The 12,810-nt window shown below is 35.5% G+C and overlaps 1 protein-coding gene and 1 non-coding gene across 2 annotated transcripts in view; one reads left to right on the top strand and one right to left on the bottom strand.

The window, feature by feature from the left end:
• Nucleotides 1–774: 774 nt before the first annotated feature.
• LOC125657302 (U11 spliceosomal RNA) lies at nucleotides 775–905 on the bottom strand. Its single transcript, XR_007363279.1, has one exon. It is a non-coding gene; the product is annotated as a U11 spliceosomal RNA (small nuclear RNA).
• A 176-nt stretch (nucleotides 906–1,081) lies between these two features.
• The window catches only part of LOC125655878 (zinc finger MYND domain-containing protein 10-like), a 33,390-nt gene continuing 21,661 nt past the window's right edge, over nucleotides 1,082–12,810 (top strand). Inside the window, exons 1-5 of the mRNA XM_056145182.1 lie at nucleotides 1,082–1,369; nucleotides 8,240–8,348; nucleotides 9,284–9,397; nucleotides 9,861–9,994; nucleotides 11,857–11,932. Coding sequence (XP_056001157.1) covers nucleotides 1,272–1,369; nucleotides 8,240–8,348; nucleotides 9,284–9,397; nucleotides 9,861–9,994; nucleotides 11,857–11,932 — 531 coding nt within the window. The 5' untranslated portion in view covers nucleotides 1,082–1,271. The remainder of the gene's footprint in view (nucleotides 1,370–8,239; nucleotides 8,349–9,283; nucleotides 9,398–9,860; nucleotides 9,995–11,856; nucleotides 11,933–12,810) is intronic.

Genomic DNA, 12,810 nt, shown 5'->3' with positions numbered 1-12,810 from the left:
CCCCTTGGGGCCCCATCTTATCCCCAGGGGCCATGATTTGAACAAACTTGAATCTGCACTATGTCAGAAAGTTTTCATGTAAAAATCAGCTTTTCTGGCTTAGTGGTTCTTGAGAAGAAGATTTTTAAAGATTGTTCCTATATATTTGTATGTAAAACTTTGATCCCCTATTGTGGCCCCATCCAACCCCCGGGGCCCATGATTTGAATAAACTTGAATCTGCATTATGTCAGGAAGCTTTCATGTAAATCTCAGCTTTTCTGGCTTAGTGGTTCTTGAGAAGAAGATTTTTAAAGTTTTTCCCTATATATTTGTATGTAAAACTTTGATCCCCCCTTGTGGCCCCATCCTACCACCGGGGGCCATGGTTTGAACAAACTTGAATCTGCAATATGTCAGGAAGCTTTCAGGTAAATTTCAGCTCTTCTGGCCCAGTGGTTCTTGAGAAGAAGATTTTTAAATGACCCCACCCTATTTTTGCATTTTTGTGATTATCTCCCCTTTGAAAGGGACATGGCCCTTCATTTGAACAAACTTGAAAGCCCTTCACCCAAGGATGCTTTTGGCCAAGTTAGGTTGAAATTGGCCCAGTGGTTCTGGAGAAGAAGTCGAAAATGTGAAAAGTTTACAGACAGACGGACGCCAGACAAAATGTGATCAGAACGGACGTTTCGTGTTGCAACAGGCGTTAGTACCTTAATGCTACGGCCCTACTAACTGCCTTAGCACTAAACATAGGACACAACTGGCACTTCTTTCTCTTGTTTATTTCGGTGGGGCGCCAGGCCTGAACGAGCACCGACTGCCACCGTGCGTCACAAATTGTGCCTCCGAAATCTCTTGATAGCGATTCCGCACGGTACCCTCACGAGCTCCGTGTGTCACTCACAACAAAGGCCCTTTTAATATAAACATGTGGATGAAAGGGAGTCAATAAATTTTATTTGTATAATTTAAAGTCTTTTTTATGTATAAATTATATATTTTGAAAGATTGATCAATAAAAGGCAATGTTATTTAAAATATAAACTATAAAATATACAAAAAATATAATGTTTGCTTTTATTAAGACAATTTCAGAATATTAATGATTTTTTTAATATATACACGGTATTTTTTATTCCTATCAAGGGAGAGAATTATTACTTTCTTTCTTTTTCTTTTTTTTAAGTTCGGGTTCGATATTTATCATTGGCCGGAAGTTTACAACAAGAACTCGCACGTTGGAATTTGTTTTGTTGTGGAATGTTCAAGAATTTTATACTCCAACCATGAATTCAGACGGCAGCCACGTTCTTTTATCTGTAGAAGCAGAAGCTTATGTCGAACATTTAGTGAAATTTGGCATAAAGGATATAGGAGGAAGAAGGTAATTAGAAATAATCCGTGTCGTTGTCATAGACGCTAGGATTTCGTACCGGTGATGAATTGCCTTTGACCATATTAATCAAACACTACAGCTGTTGAATGTATGAAGAAAGAGTATAGCTTTTTGAGTTTTATTTCTTGATGACACCTCCAGCACACAGGGGCTTGTCTTACGGATTTTGGAAAATAAAAAAATAAATGAATGAAAATATGAATCCTTTTTAAAATCACCTTTGAAGTCGTTCTGATAAAGATGCCGACACTCATTGGTAATTAATGCATCGTTTGAATTACACCCTCTGCAAATAGTATCAATGTATTGATGTGATACTACTTACAGCAGGTGTAATTTAAACAATTTAGTATAAATTACCGAAATGTGTCGGCATCTTCATCAAAACGATTTCAAAGTGGGTTTTTAAGAGGATTCATAATTTTTATGTTTTTTTTTCAACAATCCAGAAGACAAGCCCCTGTGCTCCAGCCTATAAAACATTGTTTATTTAGAGGGGAGATACACACATGTATTTATTAGTAGTGATGAAACGATTGTCGCCGACAATCGAATGTTGATCGTTTTTGGCTCTTCGATTCCGAATATTGATTTTATTTTTCATGATCGATTGTTGCCCGTACACTAGTGGATAAATAATCTGAGATTCTTCTGACTGTTAACACCGATTTTATATTGTGATATGTGCGGGGCCGAGTCAGAGTGGACTCCATATTGAAAAGTGGGAATTCAACGACACCAGCTATTGTCGCTGCTTTGCCTGCATTTTACAGCTTTATTTCGTGGGTTTACTTTCCAAGACGCGAGGATTCAGTTATCGGATGATTATTCTACAAGTTAAGCATGACTAATACGATGCTATAGCCATGTAAAAAGCTCTAACACTGACAAATGAAGCATCACTTTGACTTGGGGTGCCTACTTGCCATTTGATTTCTTTGCACATGACGTCAGCACACAAATACACAAAATTCCAATCGGCGTCAAAGTAGTCTGACATGATACTCAACCAATAATTGAATCCTATCTATATCTGCGAAATAAAGTTGTAAAAGGTAGGCAAAGCAGCTACATTTATTTAGCTGAATTCCCACTTTTAGATATGGAGTCTGCTCTGAATCTTGCACACACATGTCTCTATATAAAAGTCAGAGGAATCTTAGATTAGTTGATAACTTGATATATGTATACATATATCCCAACCCAGGGAAACCCAAGTCAGATGTCTGGATTTTTTTTTCTTTCTTAAAAGTAAAGCCAATCTTGATTTGTTGCTAGAGGAAACACATTTCATTCCTCGTTAGGCCTAATAGGCTAATATAATATATAACATAATATATGTATGTTCAATGTAATGTTGCACATATATCCGATCATAAAACTAAAGAGAAAAAACCCCAAAATGTAAATACCGATTATATCGATCATTGATCAATACAGTTCTTCCAATTATGACCGATTATCGATTATGAATTTTTTCCGATTATTCAACTGTTCACTATTTATTAGTCTTGTTTGTGAATTTACGTAAGTCACTGTTTTCTCTAGATACTGCCAGTAATAGGTTTAATTCCGTGTTAGACAGAATCATTACGGGAATATGCATTGTGATCACTTACCAGGCGTGGCTCGTAGAATCATGCAGGCAGGTGTCAAAATCACAATCTCAGATACATCAATTAATTTTGGTCCTCAATGCCTTTTTCTCCCCTGGAAACCGAGTACTTGAGACAGACACACGATGCCTCCTACAGTTATCAGGGCTCAACACTAAGGCATGTCTGACCGACTCAGACTAGTAAAAGCTTGACCGACTCAGACTAGTAAAAGCTTGACCGACTCAGACTAGTAAAAGCTTGACCGACTCAGACTCAGACTAGTGAAAGCTTGACCAACTCAGATAACATGTACATATTGACAGTAACTCTCTAATTTACAGTATTTATTATACCCCCCGCAACAAGTTGTGGGGGGGTATACTGGAATCGAGTTGTCTGTCTGTCTGTCCGTCCGTCCGTCCGTCCGTCGGTCTGTAGACGCAATGGTTTCCGGGCTCTAAAGCATTATCCTTTTCACCTACCGTCACCATATCATATATATGGACTACCCATGGGATGAAGATGTTCCCTATCGATTTTGGGGTCAAAAGGTCAAAGTTCAAGCGCACTGGACATTGAAGTAGCAATATGGTTTCCGGGCTCTAAAGCGTTATCCTTTCCACCTACAGTCACCATATCATACATATGGACTACCCATGGGATGAAGATGTTCCCTATCAATTTTGGGGTCAAAAGGTCAAAGTTCAAGCGCACTGGACATTGAAGTAGCAATATAGTTTCCGAGCTCTAAAGCGTTATCTTTTCCACCTACAGTCACCATATCATACATATGGACTACCCATGGGATGAAGATGTTCCCTATCAATTTTGGGGTCAAAAGGTCAAAGGTCACGCGCACTGGACATCGAAGTAGCAATATGGTTTCCATTTAAATTCTTTAATGGCTTTTTTCATCGCATGGAGATGCTGTGTTCCTAGATACCTTTTGGATCATAATACTGAAGTTTTACCTATTACCAACACCCTTTGGGAGATTGGGGTAAGCGGGGGTATTCTTAGTGAGCATTGCTCTCAGTACCTCTTGTTGTGTTTCGATGTTCTATCCTTCCTGTCTATAGTTCTTTAATGAAATACGTCGTCTCGTGGCATATTGAAAGTCATTTTCTTTTGGACATCTGCTGTGGAGTACATTTTTTTTGTTTTTAAAATAAGCAAAACAATAAGAGTGAATTTATTTTTAAGCAATTTCTACTGATTCCAGATATTGATTTGTTTACACTGACAACTTCCTATTTGACTTTGGTTTCTCGGGCGGAGGCAAAAGGGTAGATAGGGGTACTACATTGTATCAAAGAAAGCAGAGCATGTTTTAACCCGGGATAGCAATGAAAACTAGCTTATGTTAATTTATGATGAGTAAAGGCTAGCTAATTAAACGTGCTTTAACAAATACAACATAAAACATTTCAATACAATAGACCTGTTTTATTCTGAAAATCATCACGTATTTCATTCTCTGAAGATACATGTTCAGGTTCTCATCATTCATAGTAATTAATCAATGCGGAGTATGTTATTTCTAGTACCAAGAGAGAGAGACATAGTAATTAATCAATGCGGAGTATGTCATTTCTAGTACCAAGAGAGAGACATAGTAATTAATCAATGCGGAGTATGTTATTTCTAGTACCAAGAGAGAGACATAGTAATTAATCAATGCGGAGTATGTTATTTCTAGTACCAAGAGAGAGACATAGTAATTAATCAATGCGGAGTATGTTATTTCTAGTACCAAGAGAGAGACATAGTAATTAATCAATGCGGAGTATGTTATTTCTAGTACCAAGAGAGAGAAAGGAAGAAATAATACAGATGAGGACAGGTGTAATAATGTTGAGGTCAGGTCTAATGATATCTATAGCAGGTGTAGTGATGTTGAGGACAGGTCTAATGATGTCTATGTCAGGTCTAGTTATGTTGAGGCAGTCTTCGACATTAACCGGTGGCCCGATGCCCGAGGCCAGTAAAATCTTTATCGGGCTTCTAAAAATATTTAACCCAGGAGTCCGGAGGGCCTGTAAATGTTTTATTGTATGTTTTGTATATATTACAAATATAGTGTGAGATTGACTCAGACTTTGTCATGACTTACATGTAGCAATGAAATTTCGCATCAAAAAATGATCAACCGGACCTGCCTTTTATGAAGTATAGGGAGGCACAGGCACTGGAAGTTAATGTAAATATATAGTATGTCCATATATAAAAAATACATGCACATACTATATATTTACATTAACTTCCAATGTCCGTGTTGGGATTCCCGTGGGGTTTCGGGTTAGAATAGGTCCTCAGTACCCCTTTGCTTGTCGTAAGAGGAAACTAATACGGGCGGTCCTTCGGAGGAGACGGCAAAAACCGAGGTCCCGTGTCACAGCAGGTGTGGCACGATAAAGATCCCTTCCTGCTCGATGGCCATAAGCGCCAAGCATAGGCCTAAATTATGTATCCCTTCACCGGCAGTGAAATATTTTCAAGAGGGACGTAAAATAATATTCAACCCGTGTAGGGAGGGGGCTCGTCAGTGAAATTCCAAACCTCACAAGCGTATTTTGTAATCATAACCATCAGATCCAAATAATTAAAAAAACAAACCAGTAGTACAAGGAGAAAAAGAGATCGAAAAGTTAAGCCCCATTGGACCGAGGGTGGGCCTTTGCTGAGATTTAACAGTAGAACATGAGCTTCTGATATCATCTGTTGCAAAATAAAATAAGATATAATAATGTCAGTTGTTCTTTAACTATGGTCATCTGGATATGTATTTTCCTACAGTATGCTTGTACCTTGCAAATGACAAGTGGTCAAATTAGAAAAAAACATTTTGGGCCTTTAAAATATTGTTCGGGCTTGCAAAATTATTATACTGGGATGCCCGAAGGGCTTGTGCTTCACAAAGTTTTTCGCGAAGACTGTTGATTCTACTGTTATTGATATTGTGTGTTGATTCTAGTTGTTGATATTGTGTGTTGATTCTAGTTGTTGTTATTGTGTGTTGATTCTACTGTTATTGATATTGTGTGTTGATTCTAGTTGTTGTTATTGTGTGTTGATTCTACTGTTATTGATATTGTGTGTTGATTCTACTGTTATTGATATTGTGTGTTGATTCTACTGTTATTGATATTGTGTGTTGATTCTACTGTTGTTGATATTGTGTGTTGATTCTAGTTGTTGTTATTGTGTGTTGATTCTACTGTTATTGATATTGTGTGTTGATTCTAGTTATTGATATTGTGTGTTGATTCTACTGTTATTGATATTGTGTGTTGATTCTACTGTTATTGATATTGTGTGTTGATTCTAGTTGTTGTTATTGTGTGTTGATTCTACTGTTATTGATATTGTGTGTTGATTCTAGTTGTTGTTATTGTGTGTTGATTCTAGTTGTTGATATTGTGTGTTGATTCTACTTGTTGTTATAGTGTGTTGATTCTACTGTTATTGATATTGTGTGTTGATTCTACTGTTATTGATATTGTGTGTTGATTCTAGTTGTTGATATTGTGTGTTGATTCTACTGTTATTGATATTGTGTGTTGATTCTACTGTTATTGATATTGTGTGTTGATTCTAGTTGTTGTTATTGTGTGTTGATTCTACTGTTATTGATATTGTGTGTTGATTCTAGTTGTTGTTATTGTGTGTTGATTCTACTGTTGTTGATAGTGTGTGTTGATTCTACTGTTATTGATATTGTGTGTTGATTCTACTGTTATTGATATTGTGTGTTGATTCTAGTTGTTGTTATTGTGTGTTGATTCTACTGTTATTGATATTGTGTGTTGATTCTAGTTGTTGTTATTGTGTGTTGATTCTACTGTTATTGATATTGTGTGTTGATTCTACTGTTATTGATATTGTGTGTTGATTCTACTGTTATTGATATTGTGTGTTGATTCTAGTTGTTGTTGATATTGTGTGTTGATTCTACTGTTGTTGTTATTGTGTGTTGATTCTAGTTGTTGTTGTTGTGTGTTGATTCTACTGTTATTGATATTGTGTGTTGATTCTAGTTGTTGTTATTGTGTGTTGATTCTAGTTGTTGTTATTGTGTGTTGATTCTACTGTTATTGATATTGTGTGTTGATTCTAGTTGTTGTTATTGTGTGTTGATTCTACTGTTATTGATATTGTGTGTTGATTCTACTGTTATTGATATTGTGTGTTGATTCTAGTTGTTGTTATTGTGTGTTGATTCTACTGTTATTGATATTGTGTGTTGATTCTAGTTGTTGTTATTGTGTGTTGATTCTAGTTGTTGATATTGTGTTGATTCTAGTTGTTGTTATTGTGTGTTGATTCTACTGTTATTGATATTGTGTGTTGATTCTACTGTTATTGATATTGTGTGTTGATTCTAGTTGTTGATATTGTGTGTTGATTCTAGTTGTTGTTATTGTGTGTTGATTCTAGTTATTGATATTGTGTGTTGATTCTAGTTGTTGTTATTGTGTGTTGATTCTACTGTTATTGATATTGTGTGTTGATTCTAGTTGTTGTTATTGTGTGTTGATTCTACTGTTGTTGATATTGTGTATTGATTCTACTGTTATTGATATTGTGTGTTGATTCTACTGTTATTGATATTGTGTGTTGATTCTAGTTGTTGTTATTGATATTGTGTATTGATTCTACTGTTATTGATATTGTGTGTTGATTCTAGTTGTTGATATTGTGTGTTGATTCTACTGTTATTGATATTGTGTGTTGATTCTAGTTGTTGATATTGTGTGTTGATTCTAGTTGTTGTTATTGTGTGTTGATTCAACTGTTATTGATATTGTGTGTTGATTCTAGTTGTTGATATTGTGTGTTGATTCTAGTTGTTGATATTGTGTGTTGATTCTAGTTGTTGTTATTGATATTGTGTGTTGATTCTACTGTTATTGATATTGTGTGTTGATTCTAGTTGTTGATAGTGTGTGTTGATTCTACTGTTATTGATATTGTGTGTTGATTCTACTGTTATTGATATTGTGTGTTGATTCTACTTGTTATTGTGTGTTGATTCTACTGTTATTGATATTGTGTGTTGATTCTACTGTTATTGATATTGTGTGTTGATTCTACTTGTTGTTATTGTGTGTTGATTCTACTGTTATTGATATTGTGTATTGATTCTACTGTTATTGATATTGTGTGTTGATTCTAGTTGTTGATATTGTGTGTTGATTCTACTGTTATTGATATTGTGTGTTGATTCTACTGTTATTGATATTGTGTGTTGATTTTAAAGTTGGAGCAGGCAACATGAGAACATGGAGAAGCTGAACATGCAGGCTGTTCTGAATGCCACGGCTCAGGAGGACGAATTCATCAAGGATTTCCTCATCTCCTGCGGCAAAGTAAGGCACTTCATAACTGTTCAGCATCTAACAACAAAAATACAGGTCTATTTTCAAATTGTGCAGCATCTAAGAGCAAAAGTATAGGTCTATATTCAAAATACTGTAGATATAACTGTGATGTGATGGCGAAGCTATAATTCAAAACATTTTCAAGATGTCGCCTGCCATTGATAATACATCGTACATAGTGTAGGTGTGGTCTAATATGGTATTCATTTATACAATAATTTTTTAACAAATGCATTTTGAAATACCATTGCTATCAAATTTTGATTTTGTCTGCATTTAGACTTATCATCCAGTAATTTAAAATCATCTTCCTTTGTTTAAAATAAGCAAAAAATTTTGCGAGTATTTAATTTTGGCATTATTAGCGAGAGTGATGAGATCACTAAAATTGAATATCACTAACAATTTATTCTGTATTGTAAGTAATAGTTATCTTTCTTGGAATTCTAAAGTCGCTAAAATTAGCTCTTGCTAAAATATATACACATCGGTATATGCCCATTTTGGTGGGAAAATGGTTAAATTTGTGTCTTGAAAAAAATTCCACTCCTACGAGGAACCTGATCCCACCTCTGGTATGTCCATTGTCCATGTTTGCCCAACTCCCTATTTTGTGTTGCTTACAGGAGTTATGAGATTGTTCACTGGTCGTTATCACCTTTCATGGTTAGCTAATTTCGAAGTTTTCAGACAAATTCATTGGTTGCCCTACATAAGGCATTATAGTAGTTGACTGCAAGTGATTATAAAAGCAAGTCAGAGCAGCAGAACAAAACATTACAAGGAAGCAAAGCTTTTCACTGCAAGATAGTAAACAAGGGAAATAACTCTTGATGAAGAATTGATATGTCCATTTATTGATAAGTTCTTGCAGTGCATATTCTCGTTCCAGTGCTGATGTATAACATTCTCTGTTGTTTCAGGTGGAGGTTTTGGTCCATGATCTAATATTAACAGAAGTTTGGAAAGAGAAGGTATTCTCAGAGCTTGTAAATATGGACTTTGAGCCCAAGACTACTTTTCCTCTATACATGGTGGTAGGTAATCGTTTGTGGTTTATATAACAATTGTCTCATGCAGGAACAGAAATCTCTCACAGTGAAGTTTCTATTTTGCTTCAGAAATTGGGGAGGGTGGATATGGTTATTTTTTAAAAAAAAGATTTATATAATTATTCTTCAAAAAATACTAGTAGATTATGAAAACTACTATATGTACACTGCAATTTCCATAGAAATGGAAACATTTTGCTAAATGCTACAGTAACTGATATTATGGTTTGCAACTTAAGTTTTCCATTTTCAAGAAAAGCAAAAAATATATTGTTCACATGCACAATATTATGGTTAATAGAAATTTGCTTGCACACAATTAATTGACTTTCTAATTTCTGTAATTAAGCCTCGTTATCATTGTACATTAGCGGTACCACTCGCTACTACTGTTTGTTAGTGGTACCACTCTTTCAGTACTATCAGTACTTTGATTATTGTTTGTTAGCTGTACCACGAAGCCACAGCTGTCAATCTGCTAGAAACCACCATGTTCTACCGGGAGACCTGCGAGTCAGCCGAGGACAGCATGGCGGATCTTGTAGATTACTGTTACAGACGCCTCACACAGCTAGTGACCAGGTAAAAAGTTACCCAATACAACTAGTGACCAGATATAAAATTACCCAACACAACAAGTGACCAGATATAGAATTACCCAACACAACTACTCACCAGATATAGAATTACTCAACACAACTACTGACCAGATATAGAATTACCCAACACAACTACTCACCAGATATAGAATTACCCAACACAACTAGTGACCAGATATATAATTACTCAACACAACTACTCACCAGATATAGAATTATCCAACACAACTAGTGACCAGATATAGAATTACCCAACACAACTAGTGACCAGATATAGAATTACTCAACACAACTACTGACCAGATATAGAATTACCCAACACAACTACTCACCAGATATAGAATTACCCAACACAATTACTCACCAGATATAGAATTACCCAACACAACTAGTGACCAGATATAGAATTATCCAACACAACTAGTGACCAGATATAGAATTACCCAACACAACTAGTGACCAGATATAGAATTACTCAACACAACTACTCACCAGATATAGAATTACCCAACACAACTAGTGACCAGATATAGAATTACCCAACACAACTACTCACCAGATATAGAATTACCCAACACAACTAGTGACCAGATATAGAATTATCCAACACAACTAGTGACCAGATATAGAATTACCCAACACAACTAGTGACCAGATATAGAATTACCCAACACAACTAGTGACCAGATATAGAATTACCCAACACAACTAGTGACCAGATATAGAATTACTCAACACAACTAGTGACCAGGTATAGAATTACTCAACACAATTAGTGACCAGGTATAGAATTACCCAACACAACTACTCACCAGATATAGAATTACCCAACACAACTAGTGACCAGATATAGAATTACCCAACACAACTAGTGACCAGATATAGAATTACCCAACACAACTACTGACCAGATATAGAATTACTCAACACAACTACTCACTAGATATAGAATTACCCAACACAACTACTGACCAGATATAGAATTACCCAACACAACTAGTGACCAGGTAAAAAGTTACCTAACACAGCTAGTGACCAGATATAGAATTACCCAACACAACTACTCACCAGATATAGAATTACCCAACACAACTAGTGACCAGATATAGAATTACTCAACACAACTACTCACCAGATATATAATTACCCAACACAACTAGTGACCAGATATAGAATTACCCAACACAACTAGTGACCAGATATAGAATTACCCAACACAGCTAGTCACCAGATATAGAATTACCCAACACAACTAGTGACCAGATATAGAATTACCCAACACAACTACTGACCAGATATAGAATTACTCAACACAACTACTGACCAGATATAGAATTACCCAACACAACTAGTGACCAGATATAGAATTACCCAACACAACTAGTGACCAGATATAGAATTACTCAACACAACTACTCACCAGATATAGAATTATCCAACACAACTAGTGACCAGATATAGAATTACTCAACACAACTAGTGACCAGATATAGAATTACCCAACACAACTACTGACCAGATATAGAATTACCCAACACAACTACTGACCAGATATAGAATTACCCAACACAACTACTGACCAGATATAGAATTACCCAACACAACTAGTGACCAGATATAGAATTACTCAACACAACTAGTGACCAGGTAAAAATCTCAAGCTTGGTGTAGAAGGACTTAACTATTTCACAATCAGGCTACAGAAATCTGTCTTTACCAGTTCATTATTACACTCATTATTTCTAGGTTTGGAAATCGAATTTACAGTATTCTATGTTTTTTATATGTTTTCATTTTGTGAAGTTCTGAGAATGCTGTTTTTATATGTTTTTTATTTTTCTAAAGTTCTGAGAATGCTGATGAAGATGAAGAGATGAATGATCCAAAGCTGTCCCCGGAAACTCACAGCGGCAACCTGGAGGTAAGATCACCATGGTAATAGAATAAAAAGTTATTAAAACTCAGTGGTCAAATGGTTCACTATCAGAATCTATGGTGGTATTACAGTGATACCGCAATGATAAATCACCTGAGACTCTCAGTGTTAACGTAGTGGTAACACAATTATAAATAGCCAGCGACTCTCCATGTTAACGTGGTGGTAACACAATTATAAATTATAAAATAGCCAGAGATTCTCAGTGTTAATGTGGTGGTAACACAATTATAAATAGACAGAGACTCTCAGTGTTAACGTGGTGGTAATTACACAATTATAAATAGCCAGAGACTCTCAGTGTTAACGTGGTGGTAACACAATTATATATAGCCAGCGACTCTCTGTGTTAACGTGGTGGTAATTACACAGTTATAAATAGTCAGAAACTCTCAGTGTTAACGTGGTGGTAATTACACAGTTATAAATAGTCAGAAACTCTCAGTGTTAACGTGGTGGTAACACAATTATAAATAGCCAGAGACTTTCAGTGTTAACGTGGTGGTAACACAATTATAAATAGCCAGAGACTTTCAGTGTTAATGTGGTGGTAACACAATTATAAATAGCCAGAAACTCTCCGTGTTAACATGGTGGTAACACAATTATAAATAGTCAGAGACTAACTTAGAATCAGACATGCATATCAAAACTTAAAATCAGATAAACATGAAAAATTAAAATCAGATAAACATATCAAAACTTAAAATCGGGCAAATGTATCAAAACTTAAAATCGGACAAACATATGAAAACTCAAAATCGGACAAATATATCAAAACTTAAAAATGAGACAAGCATATCAAAACTTAAATTGAAATCAGACGAACATTTTAGGGATGGCAATTTTTGATAAGTTAACTG

This window comes from Ostrea edulis, chromosome 7, assembly GCF_947568905.1.
Source record: "Ostrea edulis chromosome 7, xbOstEdul1.1, whole genome shotgun sequence".
Lineage (NCBI taxonomy): Eukaryota > Metazoa > Mollusca > Bivalvia > Ostreida > Ostreidae > Ostrea > Ostrea edulis.
The sequence above is the reverse complement of the archived record's forward strand: the minus strand, read 5'-3'. Positions and strand labels throughout refer to the sequence as shown.